We start from the raw sequence: 27,515 nt of genomic DNA, 5'->3' as shown, positions 1-27,515 counted from the left end.
GGCGAAGAAGATGTAAAGCTTGCGTTAATCTTGCACTTGACTTGCGGCATTTATGCTCAAATTTTATGCCACTCTACAGCATTAGCCACGAAGATAAGATTTGGGGAGACAAAGGCACAGTGGCCCAGCAGGAGACTGAAAGTAACCCAGGATTGAACATGCAGATCAACACCCTTGTTGGAGGGGTGCAAGGCATAAAGGACTTTTCATCCGACGGGGCGCCCTCAACTTTTGGCGCCATAACCATCAACGCTTTCCTCATAGTCCCGAAACATCGAATATGACAAGTTCAACAGCATCTAGACGATTCGGGGCGTTCTTATGGAAGCGGAGCTACAACTTTCCAAAATAACAGAACCCGGTATTTACTAATACTACCAAAGACCACCAAAGGGGTATCTATGCAAAAGCCACTATTCCAAATCATCATATCTTTATATAGGACGACTTGTGAACTCAAGAGGAGGTATTCATTGCAAAACGGGAAGTTGATTCGCGAGCCAGTCCCTTTCATTTCCCATCTCTGCCGTGCCTATCTCTCCGCCACCTCTCCACAAACTCGTCCATGTCCAGATGCAGCCTAAGCCCTTTCCCCGTCATGGTGTTATACACGGACCGCAACTCATCAGACTTCATGTCCCGTATAAGGCTACAAAACGCCTCCATCATAATATCCTTTGACCACGGACAGTGCCTCAGCCCCCTATAAAATAGGTCCTTCACCTTGGGCCGTAATTCCCTGTGCGCGTAGCTGAAGCGCAGATACGCTATCCACAGTCTAGTGTTTGTCTTGCAGACATCGCTCGACAAGGCGTGCTCAAACGCTGCCTTTGCAGTATTTGGATTCCCACGCGATATCTCATGTTCAATGGAAAAAACCCGACTGCTCAAACAGTCGTGTTGCTTGATGAGGATCTTGTCATAGAGCAATTGGCGCGTTTCGTCAATGACCCGCAAGCTGGAGTCGGCCCACTCTGCGAGCGAGAGAAAGATTGAGTTTCGGGGAAAGAAGTCGAGGAACTTTGACAGCTGCTCACGGAGGTAGATTCGGCGAAAGGGGCTATACACTGTCAGCCCGGATAGGGGAGACACGAGACGAAGAGTTAAACTTACCCTCGAGTGGCATTCAGGTACAACAGTTGCGCTCCGAATTGGAGCATGCGTTCGTGTGAACGGGTATTCGCGTCCCCGCGGGACTTGAACTCTGCGGACATGCCTTCGATGGCATTCATGGCGGCGGAGATATTACCCTGTGCATCTGATGTCGGCTCGGTATTGCCCCCATCCGTCAGGTATGACAATAAGGTCAGACCCTCGACAAAGACCGCAGCATCATTGGCTCTTCCTTCATACATGCACTGATGAATGTGTGCAAGAATTTCTTGTCTGGCCTTGAGGATGACTGCCGGTGAAATGCTGCCATGGTCCGCCTGCGCTTGACGTAGGGAGTTGTCAAAAGCAGAGCACAACCATGTAATAGCCTGCGTCCTGTTCCCTGCTTTCAACTCCTCCCAGCTAAGTGATTTGTGAAGCTGGAATCCCGGGGCGCCGACAGATAGCTGACACAAAGACCTTAGTAAATGACCAACTCGTAGAAACGGCTGCACTTACCGATGGCGCTTCCATGGCTGATACAAGCACCTTCTTCCCGACATCTGCATTACCGTTGGCGAATTCTGCCAGGGCGTATGCGTTGTAGAGCTCAGCATTATTCGGGTACTTCTTCAATAATGCCTTTGCAGACTTCTTCACCAATGGCCGTTCGCTGGCGAAGCTAAATCCAAGATAATAAAGAGCTAAGCTCTCTACTTCTGCTTCGTGAACCAATTGCTTCAACACATTTCCCACGAATGCCGTCTCCACGGAAAGGTTCGTCAGGGATGAGCCGAAATACTGGAACCAGTCCGCTCCAGCAAAGAGGAGACTAGGGGATAGTGCTGCATTGAGGACTCTGGAGAATGATGGAGGCTTCCTGCGAACTTCCTCAGGGTCATCCAACAAAGTTGCCTGACGTAATGCTGTACTTGTGACTGTAGAGCTCGAAGTAAACTGGTCATCAAAGGCAAGTTCCGCCAGGGGCGTAGATCGAAACAACGGTGGCAATCCACAGAATATGAGAAAGGCGTCAAGGAGTAACTCTCCAGGCCTGCCCTGCAACAGCACATTCGGCACCATGAACAGCAGAGGCTCAATATCCGAAATCATGACTACTCGGAACGGGTCATCCTCTGTTCCATCATCCATTGTTCTCGCAGGTAATTTGGCACTTTGAGCCTGGCCTAGCTCGTAATGTGCCCACGCCTTGTAGGCATCCCTTGTCGCAATATCCGCCACTTGATTGTCCTTCCGCGGCTCTGGAGCTTCCACCTGCCCACCAGTTGACATATGATATTTCCAGCCTTTGGCATCCTCCTCTCCCAGTCGTGGGACTTCGCTCTCCCAGAAATCTCGAAATGCCTCCATACCAGTTCCAGGCATCTCTGAGCCGCCCCTGAAGAAGTTGAACTCCAGCAAAGCTTGCCACGCTGCCGCAGCTAGCTCCTTGTATCCAGAGTCATGCATCAATCTTGCTGTCCGCAAAAACACATATATAGCTTCCTCCCAGTGCTTTTCTTGTGCGCCGGCCCGTGACAGGACAGCGCGCAGCCTGTCCAGTAGCATTTGCTTGACATCGTCGTACTGGAAGCTGGAAATATTAGACATGGCAAAGTCCAAATGCGCCCTCCATAGCTCAAAGTTGTTTTCCACTTCTTTCTCAATTTCTGACCACTTCTTTGCAGCAAGCTTGCTCGGCCAGATCTTCATCCCTTCGCGCATGAGACGGACAAGCACAACTTCTCGACCCTCGGCTACAATAGCATTAGAGAGAGCCGATTCAAGCATGTCGACTTTAATCTCTGAGAAACTGTGTGCCGTGTTCGCCGTCGTTCGCTCATCGATTGTCTCCCCTGCCCGCTGCAGGTCATCCTGATGGTCTACCAATTCCATCCAAGCGTCAATATCCCCCGGATGGTCTTTGACCTGCCTGCTCAGCTGAATAGACTTCCACCGAAGCGGGTTATCATGCTCCAGGTCCACTACTTCGTCCTCAGACCCCGAGCTGTCATGGTCAGACTCGAGTGCCGCCTTAGCCTTGGCTTTGCCTTCAATAGACCTGTACGACAGACCTTCATCGTCTTCAGATTCCGAATCTCGCTCATCTTGCTTTCTCTTTTTCGAACTCCCAACAGCCAGGAATGTGTCATCCTCATCAGACTCCGACGCCCTTGCTCGAAGCCTGATCGGGTCACGCGTCAGACGAAATGACTTGGACCGCAATCCATCCTTGTCAAAGAATCCCGCCCCATCGCCTGGGAAGCGGAGGCTGAATTGGTCCCTCGGGCCCTCGCGATGAATGACAAGTCTACCAGCGGTGCCGAGGACTCTACCGCCCCCATAGCGATAGTAGGCAGGGACTTTGGCGCGATCAAGACCGTACTTTAATATTAAATGGTCTCCTTTCGTGTCGATAACAAAAGCCGATGACGTGGTTTTTTCAAGCAATGCCTTTGGACCTTGCGCTGGGTCTTGCGGTGGCGCAGCTTGCCTCTCTCGATGTCGGGAGGACCGCTCCTCTCTTCGGCGAGAATCTTGGCTGTGGTGAGAGCGATGGCGCTTATCTCGGTGCCTGTCCCTCGACTGACTCCTTTCTCTTTGTTTTCCTTTGCCACCATCGGCCTTTGTAGGCCTTGCCGGATCCCTGGCTTTGAACGAGGAGAACTTGGGCACGACGAGTTTTGTGCCACTCTCGCTGTCCGACATGGCTATTAATGCCACGATTGTGGGGGCGGCATCTGGGTGAAAGCTTGCGCTTTTGCCATATACATGAAAGAGTAGCCCTTAACCAACGTGCTGATATATGTTTGTCTAAATCATGGTAGCATTTTGAGGTCGTGGCGCGACGTCAAGCTCGAAGACCCACTTCTGCAACCCCATCTGGGGACCAGATACCAAGGCTTCAATGTGATTATGAGCACTTTCGACCTCAGCTCCACCCAGACCTGGATTCTCGACATGTCTTCAAATCGAAAATAGCCTATATTATTTGCAAATAGAAAGGAGTTTCTTGGCCACCCAGTGCCTGCTGCTCCCAGCTAGCCCCCCCTCCATGGACCACGTCGCAACGCTCACTTCTTCCCCTTGGATGCTGATCCCGACTGCCCTCGCAATCCTAGTCGCATTCTCACTCACAATGGGTCTCTTCTCGGGGAACAAGATGCCCGTCGCGGGAAAGGCAAGTCTATCGTCCAGCTACCACCCTATCGATGCCACCAACTCCTAACCCTTCTCTAGACGGTCCTCATCACAGGCGGATCCGAAGGCATGGGCCTCTCTGTCGCGCAGCAGCTCAGCGCCAAAGGAGCCAGCATCATCCTCGTTTCCCGAAGCACCGCCAAGCTCGAAGAAGCTCTCAAAACCGTCAGAGTACGCACCTACGCCTCGCTCTCTCATTCTTTGCGCAGACCGCCGGCATGATGACGCGCGCAGCAGTCATAAACAACATCCGACTGACACTATCATAGGCATCAGCAAAGGACCCCAGCCAACGATTCCACCACATCGCGGCCGACGTATCCTCCCCCTCCTACGCGGCACCTCTCATCGCCGCCGCCACAGCGTGGAACAACAACCAAACACCCGACATCGTCTGGTGCTGCGCGGGCACATCCGCGCCCCAGCTCTTCACAGAAATGGAAATGGACTCCCTCCGACACCACATGGACGTCAACTTTTACGGCACCGCCGAAATGTCACACGCCATCCTGAGAGCCTGGCTCGAGCCCTCGGCCCCCGTCACGCTCGAGCCCAAGCACCTCGTCATGACCACCTCCGCGGTAGCCCTGTACACCATCCCCGGATATGCGCCCTACGCACCCTCGAAATGGGCCCTGAGAGGCCTCGCAGACACCCTCTCGCAGGAGGTCATGCTGTATCCGCAGAACGTCAAGGTCCACGTCGTGTATCCCGGGACGATCCTGTCGCCAGGATTCGTGCGCGAGGAGCAGGTGAAGCCGGAAATTACCAAGATCCTAGAAGCGTCGGACCCGAGGCAGACACCCGACCAAGTCGCCGCAGCGTCAATCAAGGGACTGGAGAATGGCGATTACTTCGTCACGGTAAACTGGCTCGGGGACTTGATGAGACTGGGCATGCTGGGGGGTTCCTTCAGGAACAACTGGGTTGTTGATACGCTCGGCGCATGGCTGGTTGCCATTCTATGGATCTTTGTGCAGCCCGACTTGCATGGCAAGATTAGAGCCTATCGCAAGAAACATGGGCATCCTAGCGCGCGCACAAAAGACCACGTAGGCCTTGACGGGGGAAGATCAAATTAAAACCTTGGCCAGTGGCGGAAAGACGCTGATGCTATTGTATTGAGATACCCTAATATACTCTATAATCCCGTTCTCAAACGCCACTCCATTTACCGAATTTGACATATCTCTTAAACATTTCTCGCAATATCGCTCTGCCACTGCTATCCATTGTGTCGTTGAGAATCTTTCTTCCTTCAGGGGGCGTAATGTCGAAGATGGAATTCATAGCCTGTTCAAGCGCATCACGTACTTCTGTTGACACGCTCGTTTCGAGCTGCAGCTTGACATAGTGTACCAGAATGAGGTACATGTGTCGGCCGGCAGATCGCTTGGCGGCATCGGTAGCTGAGTCCAGCGAACTGTGAAGCTGCGAACGGGAGACAGCTCCGACGGTAGGCTCGCAAATCAGGGTGACGAGACGGGCATACAACTGGGCCTTGGCTTCTTGAGCCAAGTTGTCTGTTGCTGTGGAGTGCTGTTGACTCTTGATGAGATTCTGCAGCAAGGCTTGCAACGTGCTCAAGAGCAGGTGGAAATGCCCTTCAAGTCGCAAACGGTGCTTCTTAATAATTACTTCGACCAGTTTGCAAAGCCAAGGATAGGATGTAGTGCTCTCGCCGGCATGGCGGTCCGATGCGAGATCAGATACAGTGCTCAGGGTAATTTCAATGTTCCATTGGCTCATTAACTGCGGCCGTTTCTCTAGAAGAGCTCGCAGGATGCGGCAGATGATGTTGGAATTGGATGGTTTGCGCAGAAGCAACGAGGTCAAATCACTGTGGACCATACCGATGTTGAAACCGTCATCAGTCTGAAGCTGGAAGTCGGATGATTCTGGAAATTTTGTTAGGATGTTGGCTTGGCAATCAGCAGAGCGAATGAACATACCAATAATTTGATTTGCCAGATACTCAATGGCAAGCAACTGACCATCCGTATTACAGCCTCCTTTCAGCTCTCTCAGCAGCTCTCTCAAGTACGCCAATTTCGACAAGCCGTCCATGTTAGCAGACACGGATTGGACAAGCTCCCTGAGCACCACCTCTCGCATACGGTGAGGCAGATTTTTCAGGTCGTCGAAAGTGGTTGGATGCGATACCTCAAGCTTGTCTGATAAGTACGCGCGAAGAAATGTTTGAATCTTCCATGCTCGCAAATCACCATCCTGCATCGCCTGTTTAGTTCTTTTTTCTAGTTTTCTTATAGAAGATGACTTCAAGTCATTTTTATCAGAGAACTCCGTGGCTGCAGCGGCATCCACAGCGGCCATAATGCTCATATCGACAGGCAGACTAGAGAGCTCTAGTACTTTTTTTTCCGAGACACAAAATTTGATGACTTTCGTGATGCATTTCGATAAAGCTTTTCGTGTCGTGGTCAATAAAGGCGCAAAGTCCGTGTTTGATCGGGCGTTTACAGACTGAGTAAGCTCAGTGCCGAGGGATTTCAGTAGAGTCATGTGGAGGGCTGGCAAGTCAAGCTTGTGGTCACTACTGCCATCGGCTTGCTTCTCGCAAATCGACACGAATGTAGTGGCTTCGCGGAAGTACTTGGCACTTCGCTCATCGACGTGACCTGCCATTTGCTTTATGACTAAAGAAGCCATGTGAGAAAACCTCTCAATGACCTCCAGGATTGTCTCGATGCTGTCTTCCGATGTCATCGAAAGATGGGACAACGTCTGAGATGCTTCCACCAAGTCTGAGAATCGCATGCCCTCGTGAAATGTAGGTCGTTTCATAATCTTGCATATCAGGCTTAATAACAGCTTCCAACTGTTCACATCGTCCTTGGTGGCAGGTTCTGTCAGCATTGACTGTCGCTTAGCCAGTATCGTCGTAAGCTTTTCTCGCTGATCACGATCGAAGCAGTCTAAGGGGATACTTGATAGCGCTCTCATCCACATTTGCCCCTTTTCACCCGGCCAGTTCTTCTCCTTTCCAGATTCGTCAAAAGCCGCGAGTAGGCGATCAACTAGACCATGCGAAAGCTTCGTTTCATTGAGATTGGTCTCATTCCGTATCAATGCCGCCCACAGAATAGCCAACCCGTCTGTACTCAATTTGCGTGATGCAATTACTTCACCGAGTGCGGGCGGCAACTCGCCTGCCTTAGACATGTAGAGTTTGTTGAATCGGCTGGAACCGTTCAATAACCAGGCAATGTACTGCTCGTAACCATAGTCTTCATTGAAGACCGCTTCACTAGCCAAGCCAAGCGCTGTTGAGAATAGAGTACCCTTCAGAACACAGGCAGAGCTCATTTCAACCGCGAGTCTTTTCGTGAATGCTTCGGTCAAGCCCGCAGGCTCTTCGACCCAAGGTCCATCAGGGGACACAGAATCCCAAATTTCGTAGCAGCATCTGAAGGCTTCGTACGCTTCCGCGGACAGGATTGGCGACTTTTCCAAAGCCTTGGTAAGACGCTTCTTCACCGCGCCCCAAATTCCTTGCCTTTCATCTGGAGCCACGCACCAAACAGTCATTGACACAACTCGCCATCGCAAAGCCGTCAAAGGAGTAGAAGCCTTCAAACCCTCCACCAAATCGAACAGCTGCCGCCCAATGGCATCGACGTATTGTTCACTATGTAACGACTGAACAACAGTAGATGCAAATAATACAGTCGCTTGAGGATTTTGTTTTGATGAATTTTCCTTCACCCATGCAACAACCTCATTCAGACGCTGAGGAGACATTCCAGTCTCGATAATGGAAGTGAGCGAGTCCTTTTGAGATCGCTCCCGAATAAAAGTAATCCAAGCCGAATCCGCACGAAAATTCTGTCTCTCGGTATCCGAAAGTTGCTGAAACCATAACCGCAAGAAGCTTGGCAGGTCTCGATGAGTGCGGAATCCATCTTGAATCGCCCCAATCACTTCCACAATTGCCTTTTTATTGCTTTCGTCATTGTCTTCTTTGATGATTCTGTCACAGATTTCCTTTCGCAGCTCAATACTGTCGTCAGATATTTGGAACACATCTGTTTCGCACTGAGCAATCTTTGACACCAAGGACCAGCGGGTACCGTCGTCTTGTAAGGCGTAATCCCGACACACCCGACGCAGGTCGTCTACACCAACTGGGGCAGAATTTCCCAATGCTTGCTCTAAAATACTCTCCATGAGAATGTGACGATCTTGTCTCCTCGCGATTGCCAGCTCAACAGCTTGAAACGTTTCTTTAATCCACGCAACATTGTCCTTGCGAAGTCCACTGTCGGCTACATCCTTGTATGTGCTCGATGCGATGAAGTACAACGCAGGAGCGGCCAGATGAATTATACCTTTACATATCTCCAGAGCAGTCGTAAAAGCTTCGAGAGTTCGATGGTTGATGAAGGCGCCTCGTCCGGGGAGAGCAAAGTTGCGATGCATGAATGCCTGCATATCCGATGACCATTTCTCCTTCAGGCTATCGCGTACCTGAGCTCGATTTGCAGAAGAAAACGGCCCAACATTTGCTAGAATGACTGATGCAGGTCGGAACAGGTATATTGCCACATTCACGACATCATCCGTGCCCTGGAGATGAAGGTCCCAAACTGATGAAATTGTTTGAATCCAATCTTCGCACCCTTTTATTTGGTCGTGTGAGTCGCTGGATAAGAGATTTTCGCATATTTTAAACGCCGGCGCTGCAATTGCTGTGGCATCTACGGCCGATGTACAGAAGAGAGACCTAATATGTTCGGCTCCAATCTTGTCTCGCGAGAATGTCTCCAATGTGTTGTCTAAGCGATTTAACAGTGACTTCACTGCTATGAACAGAGTCTGAGCAGTCTCCAGGCACCCATTTATGCTTCGCAGAGCGTCGACCGAGTAGGCAATGAGTGTCGAACGCTTTCGTTTAGTCGGAGTAGTTTGTTCAGTAGAGCCAACTGGCTTCGAGACATCTTTTAGCGTCTGTTGCAGAACTGCCATAAATTTTCTATCCGCCAGCGATTTTGCCAGTGAAAACAACGGGATTCTTTGGAAGACACGGTCGAGAATCGTCCAAGTGAGAGGGTACCGGCGCAACGTCTCGGCCGCTTCTGAAGTGCCGTTCATGGATTTCAACAGCCACCGTAAGCTGCTTTCTTCTGCAGCATGAAACTGGTTATCCGCTGCCGCAGCTAGGAAGTTCCAAAGCTGCTGGAGGTTTTGACCATCGTCTCCAGGGCCATTTTGGTCCAGACCTCTAACGGTCTTGATGAGGTCCGTGTTATCCTGCCTAATTAGCACAAAAAAATTATCTGGTAGCAAAAAGAGGCACTTACCATCATCAGCTGTCAAAGCCATTCAACCCATGCGCCTCTATGATTATAAAATCCAAGGCCGCCAGAATGCTCCGAACACTCAGCGTTGCTGGTCGGAAAAGACCAAGTGCTCTGCCCCACGGTGCGTTTGGCTGCAACTGCAAGCCAAAATTTCCAAAATTCTGCCGCCCAATACAAAACCCACATGCCTGGGACAAGTCTCACCGCCTTCGGGTAACCTGGGCCATTGGCCGACTGGTTTTCGTCACAATTGACATCAGAGCATCGCCGACGTCGAAGCTGTCTGTAGCTCCAATCACACTACATTGGCATCAATTCCGCAAATACGTAAGTCGTCCGAGTCGCCGGTCGATCTCATGACCTCCAGAAATCTCACGCGCCACCACTCAGTCTATTCACCATGCCCGAGTCCGCCCCTGCTGCAGCTCCTGCGAGCGCCATTTCCCGACCCGTCAGCGAGGCCCTCCTCAACGAGAAGGTATATTATTTCCCAGCGAGCACACGCGACAATGTGAACGGTAAGATCTAACGTCAAGGTGTAGTGGGATCGCTGTCTGTCGAACCTCCTCGTAAAATCTACCCTTGGTCTCGGTTTCGGTGTCGTCTTTTCCGTCCTGTTATTTCGACGACGAGCCTGGCCCGCCTTTGTTGGTGCCGGTTTCGGTGCTGGACGAGCCTACGAGGAATGCAACATCAATCTGAAGCTGGCGGCGCGCGATCTCAAGAAGCAGCAGCAACCTTAGATTTGAACCGGCGAAATCTGACGACGCTTCGTCAATGTACAAACAAAACAGATGGACGACGGTGGGAAAACGGAGCAAGCAAGATAGATTACGGCATGGGTTGTTTATAAATCTGAGCCATTTTATAGGCGGCTAGCCTAATTAGCAATTTTTCTGTACACCATCTCAGGAACGGACTTCTTCATCCCGAGTCTGCCGCGAGTGATATTGCCCAATTTCCCAGGTCTTCAGTGTTCAGAGTCATCAGAATCCTGCGCCTCTAAATCGCAGCTATCGTCATGAACCATTGCTCTCTCAGGTCTCTTTGTTACAATCCCTCCCTCTCGATCTCTCCCGGTGCTCGAGGCCGGCGACTCCAGCAGGTCATGCCAGTTGGAGTTATCATCTAATAGGAGCGTGGACAAGCCATGATCTGTCCCGTCATTCAGGGTCGTAATGTTGTATGGCGTGAAGTCTGTGCTTTCGATATACCGTTGCCTTGGGACATCGTCATAATCGGGCATATCTAATGTCAGCAATTGCTTCAAACTTGTCAGCTTCTTTCTGACTTCTTCAGCAATTGACACGCTTCGTCGACGAACACTATGAAATACACCTTCATCTTGGCCCGGTGCTGACGGGCCAGCATCCCACCGCTCATTCCAGTATCCTCCCCATGACGTAGCTCTGTGCCGTGAAAGAGGTGCGTTCGAGTGTGTTAAGCTGACGCAGACGAGGATGAAGATGCCGAAGAAAAGAACGAGCACAAGAACGCCGGCAGCCAGTAGTACAATTTCCAGTCTGCTTTGTTCTATGGAATGCGCGACAGGCGACATTTAGGTGTAATACCCCTTACTTTGCTATTTGCTATTGTGTCGCGTGGCCGGTTCGAGCAAATGCAATGGCTATATCGAGTCGCGTCGTCGGATCAATTCAAATGTGGGAAGCGCGCCCGTTCAACCGCACTGCAAGGATCATTTCATCTGCGGATTGTCAAAGGACGCGTATCTGTATGGTTAATAATACACGATAAAAAATATAGTTTGTAGGGGCGTAGGCTAAGGGTAGAGTAGTGTTGGTAGCGATGCTGGCTCGACAGAGCCGGCTGTCGTCAAATGTTGAACGAGGTCGAGCAGCCCTAATGACCCGTACACCCAAGTACAAAGGGCAAGAACCAATCCTTCGCAGTAACACAGTCACAGCAAGCGGGAGTTGAAATTGACTTTCCTCGCCGGCTCTTGCACTCGGTACCATGGAACCGTGAAACCGTCACGCTCTCTGCAACAATGCATCTTCACGCGGCAAAAACTTCACGACACAAACTACTAGGGACTCTACGACTCAATTGGAACCCTATTAAGGCATCAGGCAGTTACATCAGCAGTCAACGCCTGAATTCCTCGCCCTGCGGCGAAAGTATGTCGGAAACACCACAAATCGGAGAGAAGATGCATCTTCTCTCCGGTAAAATAAAAAAGGCAGTAAAATCCGTTACTCTAGCACGCAAATATGACCGATAGCAAGTTGACGATTCATTACCGGTTGATTAATCGTGCAACGAAACAAACAAAAATTAATATGAAAGAAAGAGAAGAAGAGGACAGGTAGCGGCGCAGCAAACAGATCAAGAAATGCAAACCTAGTCATCACGTGAGGTGGTCCACCCACTCCTAAGACAAAAATCTCGTGCAGCAGTCCCACCCAAATCTTTCTTTCTCCCTTTCACATCATGTTACGATACTGCCCTGTGAAGAATCTGTCACGCTGGACTGGGTTGACCAAACCTTTCATTCCGATGACACAAAAGACTTCCGAGTGCGATACCGGCTTTCAATGCCTTGATTTTGGGCTGAGTCGGCATTGGAACTGAAGCGTTGGCCCCGTCCCAACTTGACATTTACTACTGGGGGGGGGGGGTTGGGGGGGGGGTTTGTTCTTTATTTCTCAAGGAGAAGCGTGATAACCCACAATTTGCCTACACCTCGCTGCTTTCCAATGCGCAAGCGTGTAACTTTTCTTTTCGTTCGTACGTGGGAGAACAAGCCAAGGTCTAGACAACCAGTCCGCTCCACCCTGAAGGCATAGACGCAGTGTGACTTCAGGACTAAAATCGGGCAAACATGCCATTGACGCTGTGTAGTATATATCTACAAATGCAAAGTCCGCTATCATTACATCGTTGTCCAAACTCTTAATTGTAGCCATATATTGCAAACCCCAAGTAGTTGCATGTGCCAATGCCTTCGTAGCCAGCAGGACGCTGCGGAACAGCCGCGAAACGATTTCTGCATCTGGCCCTAATGATATGAGTAATAGTTTGTAAGGACTGTTCCAAACTGAATCTGCATCGACCAAATACAAAGCTAGATCTTGCCACCAAAAATTACGTTCTCATCTGTAAACGACAGTAAAAACTTGGCCACCAATCGCCCCGTGTAAAGAAATGAGCTATCTATGGGATGTGTGCTCTCGCCCCTACTCAGAATAATTTCGTCATCGGCAAGGAACTGCATATCTTGCCCTGCAACTAGTTAGCACCATCGGCATATGCAAAGTCACAGTCGTAAAAAGTACAAAACTTACAATCTTCACCCGCAAACAACTCTCGCATACCCCGAACCATCTCAACCGCCGGCCCATCCAGTTCTCCCCGCGCCTCGAAACTCTCATCAAACAGGGGATTAAAGCTTTTCGTATTCACATCCCTCGCATGAGTCTGATAAATATTGTGAAATTGATATGCAAACTGCTTGAATGGCATATTCTCCAGCTCCTTGCAAATATCCAACGCAAAACCCCGCTTATACTCTGGCGGCGACATGTTCCGTTTATTAATCTCGTTTTGGTAAATGACGAAATTCTCGGCTGTAGTCTCCACGGCTTCCATGAAGAGGCAGAGGACGAGGAAGGCCGCAGTGCAGGGAGCCCACTCGCGACGGTGCTTGGGCTTCAGGGACTTGGAGAAGAGTTCGAATATGACTTGCATTTCACGGAGGATGAGCCCATCGATGAGGGACTTGATTTGACGAGCGAGCACGCGCGGGGTTATGAAGGGCGTGTTTTGGGACACGAGGCCCGGCTGGAGAGCAAGGATGGATTTGGGGGTTATGCAGAGGTGCCGGGTCATGATGTAGTGCATGGCGTAGATGGACAGAGCGCGTTTGACCATGGGGGACTTTTGCAGTCTGTTAGTTTCTGCCACATGATGCAATAGGAAGGACGGGTGTGTTTGGACCTACATCGGATTGTTTGGCATATGTCTGCACAATTCTTAATATCTTGACCGGCAACTGCGTCGACCTCACCGAATCGGTAACCTGCTCCGCGTAAAACGGCTCGTTTATGATGTCCGCCACGTACGCCTTGACCTTCCTCCTCAAATCATCCCTCTGGGCCGTGGTGTTTAACTCGAGTCCAATCGGCGCCGAACCATTAGCCTGGAGGTTCTGACTGCCACCCTGTGGGTTCGTATGCCAGTGCTGCAGGACATCACACGTCTTGGGCGTGAAGAACTTGGCCTTGACGCTCAGCACCGCCGAGAACCTCAGTCCACAGAACAGCCCAATCTCGCACGGTTGTGACACGCCGCGCACCACGAAGCCGTCGACATTGTCTTTCAAAAACTTGACGATCTCATCCTTCTTGAAGTGCGCTCTGATAAACTCCGGGAACAAGGCGGGGATGAAATCCTGAAACTGCCAACATACCACCTGGGGAACATGCAGCATCAGCCGTTTGCAGTGCTTGCAGGGCCGCTCCTTGTCGCATTTGACTTTCCGGCTATGGCAGCAGAAACAGGCACCGACACGACGGACCTGCAGGGCGTTTTCTTTTGTTTCATACGCCAGAGGTCCCTTGCGGCCGCGTTGAGTAGCCCGCATAGCTTCGAAGCATTCGAAGGGGTTGGGGCGACCAGCGTGAGCGGTTATAGAGTTGGGCGTCACGATGACGAATTTGCCAGACTGTGAGTCGGCGGGTTTTTTGGTCTTCTTTTCGATCTTGGCATCCTTGACTTTGCGAAGGGCGATGGGGGATTTGGAGAATTCGGATTTGATAGATGGTGATTTTGGACTGGATCCTGTAGGTGACGACGATGTGATGCTGTTGGTTGTGGTGTTGGAGGAGGAGATGAATTCCTCAAAAGAAACTACATGGTTGTTTGCTGCAGCAGGGCTTATAGCAGTCCAAGATGTGATGGTTGAGTCCATGTGGAATAGAGATGGTGTGAAGTCAGTTGTTGTGGTGGTCTGTTCGCTTGTGAGGAAGTTGCTCATAAACGGCGCCATATCTATCACATCATTAGATACCACGTCTTTGTCACCGACGCCCAGATACGCATCGCCAGAGATGGACAAGCTCACCATTCATCTCCCGCTGTGACAAGCCCCCATCAGCAAACAAATACTCCTGCGGCGTCAAAAAGCTCCCACTCCCACTGCCACCCGCAGACTCATTTTCACTTCCCTGGACAAACCCAGCAGGGCCATCGGACGCTCCAAACCCTTCTTGCGCGGCAAACGAGGTCTCCGCCGGTAGAAACATGGTCTGGTCCATTTCCACCAAACTCAACGGCGAAACCGACGCCTGTGGCGGCGTCAAGTGCGCATGCGTGTGTCCGACAATAGCATACCCATTCAGACTACCGCTCGCGGGACTGGGGAGAAACCCTACGGACCCAGGGGCCGATGCGCCGCTCGAGTACTCTAGATATTGCCATGATTCGTCTTCTGTGTTATCAAAGTCGTACGGTGATGTATGCGGGGATGTGTGAGATGTGACGGAGGCCATGGTTTCGGCTTCAACTGTAGCGATATACTCTATTTGAATACGCCCTCCGAGTATCTCTTCCCTGGATTTTTAAAGTATTCTCGTCAGGGTTTGCTCGCCGAGAGGCTGATTTTCGACAAAGAGGCAGATGAGAGTTAGCGCAGCTTCAGGCCATTCGCCCGATTGACCGCGCAGAAAATCAGCGCAGCGATTCGCGAGTCGGAAGGTCCACGGTAGACACCCTCCCATGTACCAGTTGAGAATATGTAAAGATTAGAAATGTAGGGTGAAGATGGACTTTAAGGAAGGCATTACACTCTTTCACCCGCAGTCGCCTCATCGGTTTCTAAATGGCGCTATACCGGATTGGAATACCGAAAGACTGGGATGAGGTGAGAACCTGCGGGATGGTCGACCACCCACATTGCGTGTCAGGACCACATGCAGCCGCATGGCGTTTACGGCTCTCTGACCGTGGATTCTGTTGACCGATGGGTTGAGTTGCCGAGTGTGGGCTGAGCCGTACGTAGTTCGCTGATTGACGGGGTGGCGTTTGCCGTTGATGAAGGAGAGTCAGAGTTGGCTGGCAGGCTGATGGCTACCCTACAAGCAAGCATCGGCTTGGTCTCGCACTTGTCCATGCTGTAGATCGTCCATTACGGAGAAAGTTCACTCACACACACCACACACTTTGTCTCAACGGCAAGTGAATACATGGTACGCTATAAAAAATCTATCCCTACGAAACTACTAATACACCTCCAGGCTCATATTCGCATCTCATACCATCATGTACCCATAGCTGTGCTTTGCGCCAGTTTAATGGAGACGGGGACTATTGGCGGCAAATGCTTGCATTTAAAAAAAAAAAACTCTAACAAAAGCCAGACATCATGGCCGCTGTGATAGCAGGCAAACACCAATGGACGAACCCACCTGTCTCATCAATTAACGGACGGTTCCTGCAACGAGCGAACCAGCGTGCTGTCGAACTTCAGAATCCATGTACAAAATAGAGTCATCATCATAAAACGTGTCTTTTCCTATCCAGCTGTATCAATAAGGAGGCTATGGCACATTGCTCCCCTTTCACTTGTTCAATCTGGTTCAAAAACATCCCTCGGGTAGATGCTGAGAGAATCCTCGCTTCAGGGAGGAAGGGATTCTGGTATCAAAAAACGTATAATGGGTGCTGGCTTGCAAGTGCAGCAAAACTTAGGATCGGAATCGCGATTTGGTGCGTTCCTGAATCCGAGATTCTGTTTCAACGTATAAGTGGTCCAGGTAGTCCATGGCCGACGCGTCCTTCAAGATTTTGGCGACTTGAATGCCTGCAGAGATGAGCTGCAGTATGTTCCGGTCGTCTTTCAGAGGACGGCTTTGGTGTTTGGCAGCGTGGCGCATCTCCAGTGAGTTTTCTAGAATGGTCACGAATTGTTTGATCTGACCATTGTACAAGACTCTTGCAGGGATGCGTCGCTTAGTTGCCAATCTTTTGAGCAGGTACACCCATTCAGTCCATTCACGATCCTGTGGTCTTTCGACCGGTCGCATGTCCTGTGTCAGGGGAATAGGGAACTGATACTTGGCCACGAAGTCAAAGGCACACTGTGAGAGCCGATCGTTGACCTGGTTCAGCACGGTGTCCTGCTCTTGAACGTGAAGATTAGTCGGGAGGTGCGGTAACTCCCTCTCCTGCATATCAATAACCTCTTGTGGAGGACGTTGCAAGAACTGATGGGGACCGTCAAACTCATCTCGATTCGACGGTCGCCGCTGAGAGCCGCGCTTGCCACTATGGCGCGGCTTCTGCTGTGGGCTAGTCACTCCCATGACGTTCTCGACGGAATAATCAGACAAGCTGGGAGAAGCAACCATCTCCTCGAGGGAGCCCGTGGGGGAATAGCGCCCATGATTGTCCCAGCCTGTCGTCTTGCCTGGGCTCTTGTAACCGTTGAATGCAGGCGCCATGGATGAAGAGGCGGTAGCCGGAGTTCGCAACGCATAACCTGACGAAGGAGAGGAAAATGTATCAGCCCGCGTGTTGTAGCCGCCTCCGCTTCTGGGAATATTTCCGTTCTGAGCATAAGAATGACTAGGGTTCATGATGCTGAGGAACCAGTGTTATTCATGTGTCCTCGAGGAAGTGTGTAGATGGGGAGGTTTGATTCTTACCTGGGAGGGGAATAGAATCCATTTCCGAAGCCATCATTGCCATATGGGTCAACCAATGCACTACAACCTATGTCAGTATATCATGTCTACAACAGTGAGGCATCGTGACTCTCGCACCTGTGGCCTGTGTTCCACGGATCTCTGGAAATGGGAGTGCTCTTATAAGCCAATGCAGTTTGCGGCATATCTCCTGGAACCATGCTGCAAAATGGACTTTTCCCCGCCGAAAGACAAGTTGTGTCTTGTCGACTTGGGCAAAGAAGACAGGGAAAAGAAAAAGCACAATGGCGAAAAAAACAATGTAAGCAAATGCGCAGCGTGGCCGGAGCGAACGAGCGAGTACGCCAAAACGCGGGTAGCAGCAATACAGCCCAAGGACGGGGGCAGTCCTCGCAGCTTTTAGCTAGCAGTAGTATGCAAAACAAGGATCCTGTGGAAGAGCCGGCAATAAAGAAGTCCTTAGAGAAACGCAAGATCCAATTGGCCTGGGGAATGCATAGAGAAATGACGACAGTCCTGGGAGCTCTCTTTTCCTTGGGCGCTGGCAAGCAGCGGTGTGATCCGAAGTGCAGGTGACCAAGTCCACACCTGCAATGACCAAAGTCGACTGACTGGATGTGGCCGCTTGGTACAGAAATAAAAAAGAGAGAGAGGCACTAGATTATAGTGCAGTCCTTGGGGGAATATCCACGGCTCAGGTAGAGTGTCTGGCTTCTTCTTCTTCTTCCTCTTCTCGGCTTGGAACAAGTGTATCGTACACGACTCTACGCCGTACCTGGCAGAAGGATAGGATGTGGCTGATGCGGGAAGAGGAAATGTTAGAATCTCAAGCTCTGGAGTTTGGATTGGGTTGGGAGAAGGGGAAAGAAGAGGGAACAGGTCTGGAAAGATTGGTTCCGGAATGTAGGTGTTTTATGTCTGACGATGAAACTGCCGCGCACCTCGAGGTGATGGGTGATGGGTGATGGGTGATGGGCATCGTCAAGCAGGCCAGCCACCACAGGCAGCAACAGCGGGGAGCACTAAATCCTAGCACTACTATTGACCGTTGACCCTTGTATCAATTTGTCCGTTGGAGCACGAGAGTTAAGCAGTGGTTGAGACATGTCTGGTACCTGATGGTAGCAGTCCGGTTGTGCTGCTTCAAGGGACTCAGGCGTGCCCAGCCAGGAACTAGGAAGGAACCCATGTCGAAGTGACTAGAAGGAAACAACGGAGCAGTCTTGTAGGGAGTACATCTGCATCATCCATAGACATGCCTCGAAAGGATGTACAACAACAACAACACAACGCGTCGGGTCCTCTCTGAGTCCCTCACTCTTCTTCTTCTTCATCTTCTTATTTTTTCTCTCTCGCAAATTACACCCCATGCTAGACGCTGCTGGGGTTTCGCCTGAATGGATCGACCACCGAAGCCCGAGTGGCCAACGTTGGGAAACAACAGAGACATGAACAGGTCCATGCTCATATCCATGTCCATGTCCGAGCTACATACCGTACAACACGCAAGTATGGAGTCCCAGACTCATGATGCAACTCAAGACGGAGCCGGGCGTTTTGCCGCCTGCGCCGATTGTGCGCACACTACAAACATACGAATTGCTTTTGGCTGAGAAACGGGTAGCGTTCCTACTGGGGACCACATAGCGGGGAGAGATTTCCAGAATACGGAGCAGTGCCAAGCGTATTTTGAGGCTATTTTGGGTCAGCCGCAAGGACAAGAAGCGTGACCATATTGGCGGCAACAATGCAGAGTCTGTACATATGTACATATGTACATGTAAACCATTGACACCAAATCGGCGGAGCGATGATGTGGCGCTCCGTCTTCGCCGGGTACCTGCTGTTCCGCTCCTGGGTCTGGGGATAAATGGGCTCTTTACTGTCACTCTGCTCGCACATGTGTCGCTATGGACTGAAGCGTGCAATACTACTACGGAGTAGACGCCGGACATTTGAGTGAAGGGGAGAGATGAAGGTGGCGTTTATGGGGGCCCAACCGAAGCCCAGCCTCAGGCACCACTGCCACCAGCATACTCGGACCTCTGCAATTCTACTCTGCAATACTCCGTATTTCTTTTTTTAACTTGCCTTCAGGGAGCACGCCGAGCTACATCCTTTTCAAGCTTCGGCAAGACGACAAGCCGATATGTTCTGTGGCCGGAGTACATCGCGCATCACTCGATGCGCCGAGGCTGATTGGGCATCTGCATTGTTGCCCAAGGAGTCTGGTGGCTTGCGAGCCGACATAAGGAAAAAAAAAGACAACTTCAGCCCAACCAACCAACCACCCCTTGCCAGTCTTGAAATGCCCAGTGGGACTACTCCGTATTAATTGAGCCTTCAGCATTTGCCTGTCGTCACTGGATCGGAATTGGGTCAGAGCAGACCTGTGAACAGGGAACCTCCCTGTAGACTTGAAGACACCAAGGGCTACAGAGCACGGACTAGGTTCCAGTCAAGCACGAAATTCTTGTTCGGCTGCACAAAATACACGCTTTGGGCAGCAATAACACTAGGTAGGGCACAATGCGGAGCAGAACCAAGAAGAAATCGTCTGGATCAATGCGATAATGCCCCGGACCCCTCCATATCCCGGCCAAAAATCCACCGAGTCTGGTTGATGCAGATTGTTGTATGCCAGATCTGAGAACGTGACGTGAGTTACTGCTCCGTACTCGTCCAGGACCTGCCTAGGTAGGTATGTATTATGTTAGTCATGCTGCCATATGTGCATGTCGGGGACAAATTTCAACGCTTGAGACACCGCAGAAGGACATGCAAACCCCGTGATTTTATGCACGATGCCCAATCATGCCTCATCCATGCCCAGTTTAACACCCAGCCTTAGCAAGTTGGGTTGCTTGACGAGGGCGGGGCCTGCAAAGCAAGAGAGCGATATACCAATTTTGAGATAATAATGTGATGCGAGCAACATGCCATGCCTCTCGGCCGCGGACACGCGGCATGCGTGTTGAACATAAGGAGGGCATGCTGACCACCGAATCGATGCGAGGTGATCTGTGGCTGTTTGCCTTTTCTGTGGTTTGCATCAATGAGGCTACGGCCTTTGGTGATGGACACTTTGTTCCTGTAGCTGCGTCCAACGCCGACGCCGTTGCTGGTCGTGGTCCAACCACCGCCTCACCTTCTTCACCGTTGCTTACGCCAGCCCTCCTCGATCTGATCTCGGCCCCCATGTAGCAGTTGCAATGCTCTTGGTCGCGGCCAAGAGAGCCATCCATGACTTCGGGGTCGACAGTAAAAACCGATATGGGATCAACCTCGTCCTGGCAGCAAATACCTCACGTGGAGCCACCCACAGTGTGTTGCTGGTATACGCTCTACCGAGGCCTTGATCGGCTCTTCTCTGTCGAAAGTGCAAAATAAACAAACAAAGAGCAAACGTTTTCCTTGTTCGAAAGACGCTGACGGTTACTGGCGGCAGAGACTTTCACATTGCATGTCTGATGTGAACCAACTCAAATTGCATTTTATGCGATGACATCACTGTCCCCAACTTCGTGATTATTTTCGAGGCTAGCAACACGACCAAGAATAAGAATGCCTTGGTCGTGGTGCCCGTCATGCATCGCAATACCATGATCCTCACCTATAGCAGTCATCGGCGATCTTTGAGTCCAACAGCTGATAGTATGGCCAACGGTCGGTTTTGTTTTCAGTTCTCTTCCATGCGGTAGATTGCGAGTCGGCAGGCGGTCAACGCAGATGAACGAGCACAGCGGATGAAAGCCAGCAGACTCAGCACGAGGCACACCGCCGTCTGTCGGGTTGAGAATACCGCCGGCCTGCATACTTGGTAGCCTCATTATGATGGATGCGAACCTGAAGCGGCGGGGAATTTGCATGATACTGAAATGAATAGAATCCTAACATCGAAACCGTGTCCCGTACGATTATTACGCCAGAGACGTCTCGTGTCGAGACTCGAGAGACTTTCTTGATCACGTGTTGCGGTCGAGGAAGCACGCCAGCCAGTGGCTGTAAAATCGCTTGACTACTGCTCCGTACTTTCGTACCCCTGCTTTGCTCTTCCGATTTCCGCATTCCACATTTCCGTACTCCCGTTGTACTGTCAGCGGCGACGACGACAGCAAAGGTCAATCAATACATGGCCGTGATGCCATCCAGCCACAGCCCCACGTGCAAACGCGAGCCGTCCCGTTAATACCTAGCACGTCTATCAATCAGCCTTCAGCCGTGCCACGCCTCCCATTCCCGTCTTTGCCTGGCATCTTGAGCAGCTTCGGAGCCGGCCACAGTGGCAACAGTAACGAGATATCGAACACTCCATCATCCTATCCTCCGCAACACTTCACCTGTCGATTTCATGTCCGCCTCATCATACCGAAAGGGCTGGGTTCGGAAACGTGTTATTCAGCTACTTCGTATCTGAGCATGGCTACGTGGCTGCCGAGAGAGGCATGTTATTCGCTGCCTCATCAAACCATCAGGGTCTTTGACAAGTAAAAATTTTTTCAGTCGTTCAATGTTTGTCTCACGCCAGCTGGCCCTCGCTTGACCCCGCTTCGATGCTGGATAGAATAGCCACGTCAGGACATGCGAACCTCGTCCTTAACGCAAGAGCGGTCACACGATGAATGGTGTTGGCACAGTCGTCGTCACAACTCACAGCCATGCCGTGCTCCTGGCCATTAGAGTCGAAACCGTTGTACATACGCAGCACCTTTGTAATGGCCGGTTAACATGGCATGTTCGGAGATGACACAGTAACGGCAATTCGGCCACGTTGATGGGCAATCTGATTGTTGCGTGATAGATCGTGGCCAGCCGTGTGCCGACCGCCCCTTGCTCCTCCTGTTTGTCTCATGACGGAGGCTGGGAGGCTGGGAGGCTTGCTGGCATCTTGGCCTCAGCGGAGGCGAGAGGAAAAATTCGTCCTTAACCCCCGTCTCGCTGTTTCTGACTGGACGCTCTGTTTCCTCCTCGACAGCCCCAAATATGCAGTGCTTTGTTGTTCTGTGCCTCGTGCCGTCGCGCTGGCAGACTGTCGTCACATCTGGCGCCGTCTTCACCATTCACGCGTCCTGCCGTGAATCCGCTTCTCCACCATGGCACACTCTCGTGAGACGCTGGCCAAGCAAGGAAGACGGCCACCGCCACGACCCCTGTATGACAAGACGAATCACTTGCTGTGGGATTGCCAGCGCATTCATGCGTCCCCCCGTTCACCCACGTCCGCAGTCGCCGGACCTCCAAACGGCCGTCCGCGATTGGCGTCATTTGGCCAAGGGATGCCAGCGGCGCTCCATTCCATGCGGGCCTCTGCAGGCCTCTGCAGGCCTCGCTGCAGGCATTGTTGACGTTGCAGGAGGTGACTGAACCTGACTGAAGCTGGCCGGTCCTGGTCACTCCTGGCGGACGGCTTCATCTATCGTCGTCGGGCGTCCATTGCAACAATAAAACCCGCAGTTCCCCTCGTGGCCCGACTGGTTTCTCCTTCGTTTGTAATTTCCTGCCCAACTCCTTGGATTGCAGCCCAACTCACCTTGCCGACGACCACTTTGTTTCTTCTTCAAAACAAGCTTTGCCACCCTCAGTCGCAACAGAAACTCTCCCGCAACCAATCTGATCTTCCACAAACAAGACCAGCCCCAAGGATTACCACTTGCCCCCATCCACATACATACAAACCGAGGATATACCTGCACTGTCCCTGTTTGCACTACAAGCTTCAAGGCGTCTAGCTCCATAGCTTTTCACTGCCGCTGGGACTACTGTTTTCCATTTTTGCCACCCAGACTTCCAAGTTGATCTGATTTGGTCTTTGGCTGTGTCTGTGTGCTTTCCCACACCATATTCCACCAGGATATACAATGCCAGTTGCTCTTGTTGTGTCACACCCGGCCAATATGCCAGGTTACAATAGCACAGTTGACCTTGAAGAGGTCCAATCACTTTCTAGGTACTGTTTTTTCTCCATTTCAAACTCCCGGACTTTCATATCGTCTGTTCATGTTGCGCAAAAATCATGTCTTTTCATTTTGCTTGCCTTTCTATTTTTCCTTTTTGTGTGATTACACACGGATCTTGCGTACCATCAGGACCATTCCCCCCCAGGACATTGAACTAGCCACATATCCGGATTACAACGGCATTTCCGCGGATACAAAACCGGGACAGTACTTGCCCGAGCCGGGCAAGGAACAGATTACATAAAATTACAGAGCCATCAAAGTGAGTATGGCCCGCTTGATTGCGTATTAAAACAGAAGAACCCGGGACTCTCGAACCTTTGGAGCATGAAGGACCATAAAACTCCTCGGATTTTATAATTGTGTACAGGACCAGCGTTGAATTTTTTTGGATCGAGCATTCTGATTTCCTCAGTGTGCATACATGGACATATGGACGGCAGATTAGCCAATCTGTCGAGTTAAGCTGACGCGTGGTAAACGTCGGCTCAAGAACTTCATCAAAGTTCGCGCAATCCAATTTGATTGCTATCGCAGCCGCGAATGGATTCAACACTTTACACAAGCCTGTGAATACATGGTTATAAGCCCGCAAATGGATTTTTGGACCACATTTTATCGGTCAACTTTACCATGGACATGTTCTGTTTTTGTTTTTGGACCAGCGAATATGATTTCAGTATCGCTCTATTACTGGCGCTTAGCGAACCGTATATTTCCATGGCTGGAGAGATTTGAATCGGCCAATGTGATGCTCGGATTTCAATGGGATTGTCGACGTGATGCCTTGAAAGACAACGAACCACGGGATGACTTGATATGCCGACTTATGCGTTGTCAGCACGCCACAGTGGGAACCGAATTTGCTTAGCATGGACATTTTGATCGCTGGAATTCCATGCCGTTCGGCCTATGGATTGCAAGTCCTTTACTGTCAGAAAAAAAAACTACTTGTACAGTGTACATAGCTGGGTTTGTACAATCATTCCCTGAAGACCTGACTGACATGTGGCTAACCGTTCTCAGGATCAAAGTTGACTCATGCTAGATCATACTGTTTTCTATGCTTTTTTCTATTTTCTATTTTCTTTTTCCATGAGACGAACAACAATAACGTAGTGTAAAAATACTAACCATGGCAATCATTACAGCTACCCTCAGTCATCAATGGCCTCCAATGCCGCCGCAATGTTTTCATTTGCTCAAACAGAACCATCGACAGACCTGTTGAACGGGCAGTCATGGGGAAGCACTTCAGAGAGCCATCATAACTTTCAGGATTTCCCGGACAATGGATCATCACATTCTGGAGAAGCCGAGGATTATCTTTTCACATCTGGCCACACTACTCCCAGAGGATCAAGGCTAGAACAAGCCGCCTCCATGGATTCTGTTTGGACAAACCCAAGGACTACACAGAGCTCAGTAATGGCTCAAGCCATGGCTAGAGCAGATTCGAGCAGATCCAGTGGCTCGTCTCTCTCTCAACACGCACAGCTGAGCAGAGGTAATGTGTCCGCCTTCAGGAATGTTTCCCACGCAGCTGCTACCACCGCCGGAACCATGGCCGGAATGAACTCTTGTCTTCTCGTGGCTGCTGATGCGCATGCGGTGTCTTCCAATGCTCAAATGTACTGGCCCGAGATGGGGCTTGACATGAACATTGCTGCTGGCGGTGGCAGTGCTGGCGGCAGCGGTGCTTTTGCTGTCACTCAGGCCGGCCCTATGCACATGGTGCCTGCGCATATGCACTTGGGTCCCGAGTCTGTGTTGCCGGACAATTCGTCCCCTGGCTCATGGGACTGCTTTTCTAGCTCCATCTCCCGGACTTCCTCCCCTGCCACTGTTGATGATGTTTGGCTGCCTTCTGCGCTGAGCCCCAACTCTTCGCCCGAGATTGTTGGTGATTCGCCTAGGTATGTTGAATACTTCAACGCAAATACTGAACAGACGTCTTACGCATCTTTGATCAGTTCGGAGCGCAAGGTCTCTATGGCATCAGACAAGGACACTATTGTCCCCAAGATTGAGGAGGGCGTAGCCATGCCCCATGGATATCCCTCCCGCAGACACGGAAGTGATGGCGAGTCCTCAGCTCGGGACCATCGTCTTTACAAGAATGTCACACCCGGACCCGACGGTCTTTTCCACTGCCCTTGGGAAGGACAGACCAGCTGCAACCACAAGCCCGAGAAGCTCAAGTGCAACTACGAGTAAGTATTTGGTTCTCTGCACGATCCAGCCTAAGCTTGGCCAACTAACAGCCTGCGTAGCAAATTTGTGGATTCACACCTGAAGCCATACCGTTGCAAGGCAGATTCTTGCGAAGGGGCTCGCTTCTCCTCCACCGCCTGCCTGCTGCGTCACGAACGTGAGGCTCACGGACTGCATGGACACGGTGACAAGCCCTTCCTCTGCGCCTATGAGGGCTGCGAGCGCGCTGTTTCAGGCAACGGCTTCCCTCGCCAGTGGAACCTCCGCGACCACATGAAGCGTGTGCACAACGACCACGGAAGCTCCAGTGGCTCTCCACCCGCCACTGCCAATGGACAATCTGCCAAGGGCCGCAAGAGAAAGACTGAGGTTGCAGAGCCGCAGAATGGCACTCGCAAGGCCACGCTCAAGTCGATGCCGGTGGCCGACTCCAAGCAGGTCTCCTCCAAGCCCCTCCTCGAGCAGTGGCTCGACCAGCGACGTGCTGTTGAGGATCTCTGCCGCAGCCTAAGCAAGCCTGACGACGATCGCAACCTGCAGCAAATCGGTGAGATGCAGAAGCGTCTTTCCATCATGGCCCATATGGCCTCGTCCTTCCACTCGACAGACATTCGGCCCGACACAAACCGCAGGAACTACACCACTGGCTGAATGAGAGTTGTAAGTCCTGCATCCAAATCTACGACCTTGCATAAACTGTCATGCAGCTGCTAACGTACCACAGTTGGAGCGCTCTGGTACCCGGGGCGGGGATGGAATTTGAATTTTGGGCAATACAAGTGTTTTTTTTTTTTTTAAAAAAAAATTAAGTCACGCCCAGTCTTGCCGAGCTGGATAGGATATCCAGCACAATGGCAAAAGGCAATTCGGGGAAAACACCCTCCCAATCTAGACGAGCAGCTTTTTTTGCTCGAACTAGAAGGGGGGCGAATGCCACTCCAGGAGTCACAGGAATCTGGGTTAGCTCGGGAATTTCCCCGGCAGCCGTAGGACCACGATGGGAAAGGCAGAAACTGACGTTGGATCAGTAGCCCTGAGATTATGGGATGTCGACTTTTTACCGTGCCAATGGGAAGCTTTGGAGCCGCATGGCTGACTCTCCTAGGCGGGAATTTCGCTTCTGAGCAGGGACGCAACTACAGAAATTGCCGCACGTGTTTGATACGTGGCGAGCTTTCACGACGAATGACAGATGAGATTGTTCTATTGTTCTATTGTTTTATTTGTTGTTTATTTATGTTTTATTTTGATGTTTCCGATTCAGATTGCTTTGCAGTTGGGATCATGTTTGGGCACTAGTATAAGTCGTTTTTCTTAGTATATAGGAATTCTTTCAGTTTTTTTTGACACGCGCATGAAACGGCTTGTGAAAATGACTTGGACTCTCTTTTTGAATGAGCGATGGAATAATGACAGTTCCGCCTAGGCAGTAGGGTGTCCAGCTGGTTCGTGCCGGGGCGCCCCGGTGGACTGCGTGTTCATTCATGTGCTTGATGCATGTGTATTCCACGACAGTTGTCGGATGCGTGCATCATTTTCACACCGCCCTGGTTCTGCCGGAATCCCATGTGATCCAGGGAGCCGGCAGGCCGTCTTTCGCTCATAGGTTTCAATGCTATTCGCTGCCCTTTGTCTGTTTTCGCCCCGAGATAATCTTGATTGGGTAGCAAAGAGCCCGGGACTTCGTCGACGTCGGCAGCCCTGTCGATCCCTTCCATCACGGTGGGTCGCTTCACATCGTGTTTGCGCAGTTTGCAGTTTGTCCTCCCATTTGTGCGAGTTCCCAATCGACCCGGGGGAGCATTACCGGGGTTGGAAGAGGGGAGGGAAAGTGGCGGGTGGGTTTGGCATTTGTGAGCGCGGCCGCCTACATGTGCCCTTTTTTTTTTTGCATTGACGACAGTTGACGATGTTGCAGTAGTAATGCGGCTGCTTGATGGTCTGGTGGTTCATTGCTCGCATGCCATTGACTGAACAATGGCCAAAGCCAACATTTGAATGGCCAAAGCCACCGGCCCCACAGGATGGTTCGTGCCGGCCACGCAAAAATTTGACTAACCAGGTGA

The 27,515-nt window shown here is 51.1% G+C and overlaps 10 protein-coding genes across 10 annotated transcripts; 4 read left to right on the top strand and 6 right to left on the bottom strand.

Annotated features, from left to right (window-relative positions):
- Window positions 1–510: 510 nt before the first annotated feature.
- On the bottom strand, window positions 511–3,801 carry NRDE2 (Nuclear exosome regulator NRDE2; the record flags this gene model as incomplete). The annotated part of the gene is made up of 3 exons (XM_014693217.1): window positions 511–1,060; window positions 1,114–1,559; window positions 1,612–3,801. The coding sequence occupies 3 exons, from the start codon at window positions 3,799–3,801 to the stop codon at window positions 511–513; spliced, it is 3,186 nt and encodes a 1,061-aa protein (XP_014548703.1).
- A 430-nt stretch (window positions 3,802–4,231) lies between these two features.
- On the top strand, window positions 4,232–5,375 carry gsl-3 (3-ketodihydrosphingosine reductase gsl-3; the record flags this gene model as incomplete). Its single annotated transcript, XM_014693218.2, has 3 exons — window positions 4,232–4,273; window positions 4,333–4,464; window positions 4,563–5,375. 3 exons carry the CDS (start codon window positions 4,232–4,234, stop codon window positions 5,373–5,375), a joined length of 987 nt encoding a protein of 328 aa, XP_014548704.2.
- A 73-nt stretch (window positions 5,376–5,448) lies between these two features.
- URB2 (Nucleolar pre-ribosomal-associated protein 2) lies at window positions 5,449–9,617 on the bottom strand (the record flags this gene model as incomplete). Its single annotated transcript, XM_014693219.1, has 3 exons — window positions 5,449–6,191; window positions 6,246–9,564; window positions 9,615–9,617. The coding sequence occupies 3 exons, from the start codon at window positions 9,615–9,617 to the stop codon at window positions 5,449–5,451; spliced, it is 4,065 nt and encodes a 1,354-aa protein (XP_014548705.1).
- Window positions 9,618–10,014: 397 nt separating this feature from the next.
- mic10 (MICOS complex subunit mic10) lies at window positions 10,015–10,357 on the top strand (the record flags this gene model as incomplete). Its single annotated transcript, XM_014693220.1, has 2 exons — window positions 10,015–10,092; window positions 10,157–10,357. The coding sequence occupies 2 exons, from the start codon at window positions 10,015–10,017 to the stop codon at window positions 10,355–10,357; spliced, it is 279 nt and encodes a 92-aa protein (XP_014548706.1).
- Window positions 10,358–10,584: 227 nt separating this feature from the next.
- Window positions 10,585–11,172, bottom strand: G6M90_00g018320 (uncharacterized protein; the record flags this gene model as incomplete). Its single annotated transcript, XM_014693221.1, has 1 exon — window positions 10,585–11,172. One exon carries the CDS (start codon window positions 11,170–11,172, stop codon window positions 10,585–10,587), a length of 588 nt encoding a protein of 195 aa, XP_014548707.1.
- Window positions 11,173–12,699: 1,527 nt separating this feature from the next.
- G6M90_00g018310 (uncharacterized protein) lies at window positions 12,700–15,124 on the bottom strand (the record flags this gene model as incomplete). The annotated part of the gene is made up of 4 exons (XM_014693222.1): window positions 12,700–12,857; window positions 12,920–13,511; window positions 13,576–14,624; window positions 14,698–15,124. The coding sequence occupies 4 exons, from the start codon at window positions 15,122–15,124 to the stop codon at window positions 12,700–12,702; spliced, it is 2,226 nt and encodes a 741-aa protein (XP_014548708.1).
- Window positions 15,125–16,318: 1,194 nt separating this feature from the next.
- Window positions 16,319–17,478, bottom strand: G6M90_00g018300 (uncharacterized protein; the record flags this gene model as incomplete). Its single annotated transcript, XM_014693223.1, has 3 exons — window positions 16,319–17,213; window positions 17,279–17,338; window positions 17,396–17,478. 3 exons carry the CDS (start codon window positions 17,476–17,478, stop codon window positions 16,319–16,321), a joined length of 1,038 nt encoding a protein of 345 aa, XP_014548709.1.
- Window positions 17,479–20,245: 2,767 nt separating this feature from the next.
- On the top strand, window positions 20,246–20,482 carry G6M90_00g018290 (uncharacterized protein; the record flags this gene model as incomplete). The annotated part of the gene is made up of 1 exon (XM_066129818.1): window positions 20,246–20,482. The coding sequence occupies one exon, from the start codon at window positions 20,246–20,248 to the stop codon at window positions 20,480–20,482; it is 237 nt and encodes a 78-aa protein (XP_065986138.1).
- A 290-nt stretch (window positions 20,483–20,772) lies between these two features.
- On the bottom strand, window positions 20,773–21,108 carry G6M90_00g018280 (uncharacterized protein; the record flags this gene model as incomplete). The annotated part of the gene is made up of 1 exon (XM_066129817.1): window positions 20,773–21,108. One exon carries the CDS (start codon window positions 21,106–21,108, stop codon window positions 20,773–20,775), a length of 336 nt encoding a protein of 111 aa, XP_065985859.1.
- Window positions 21,109–24,402: 3,294 nt separating this feature from the next.
- On the top strand, window positions 24,403–26,100 carry G6M90_00g018270 (uncharacterized protein; the record flags this gene model as incomplete). Its single annotated transcript, XM_014693224.1, has 2 exons — window positions 24,403–25,448; window positions 25,509–26,100. 2 exons carry the CDS (start codon window positions 24,403–24,405, stop codon window positions 26,098–26,100), a joined length of 1,638 nt encoding a protein of 545 aa, XP_014548710.1.
- Window positions 26,101–27,515: the final 1,415 nt, after the last annotated feature.

This window comes from Metarhizium brunneum, chromosome 1 (assembly GCF_013426205.1).
Source record: "Metarhizium brunneum chromosome 1, complete sequence".
Taxonomy (NCBI): Eukaryota; Fungi; Ascomycota; class Sordariomycetes; order Hypocreales; family Clavicipitaceae; genus Metarhizium; species Metarhizium brunneum.
This window is presented reverse-complemented; position numbering and strand designations above follow the sequence as displayed.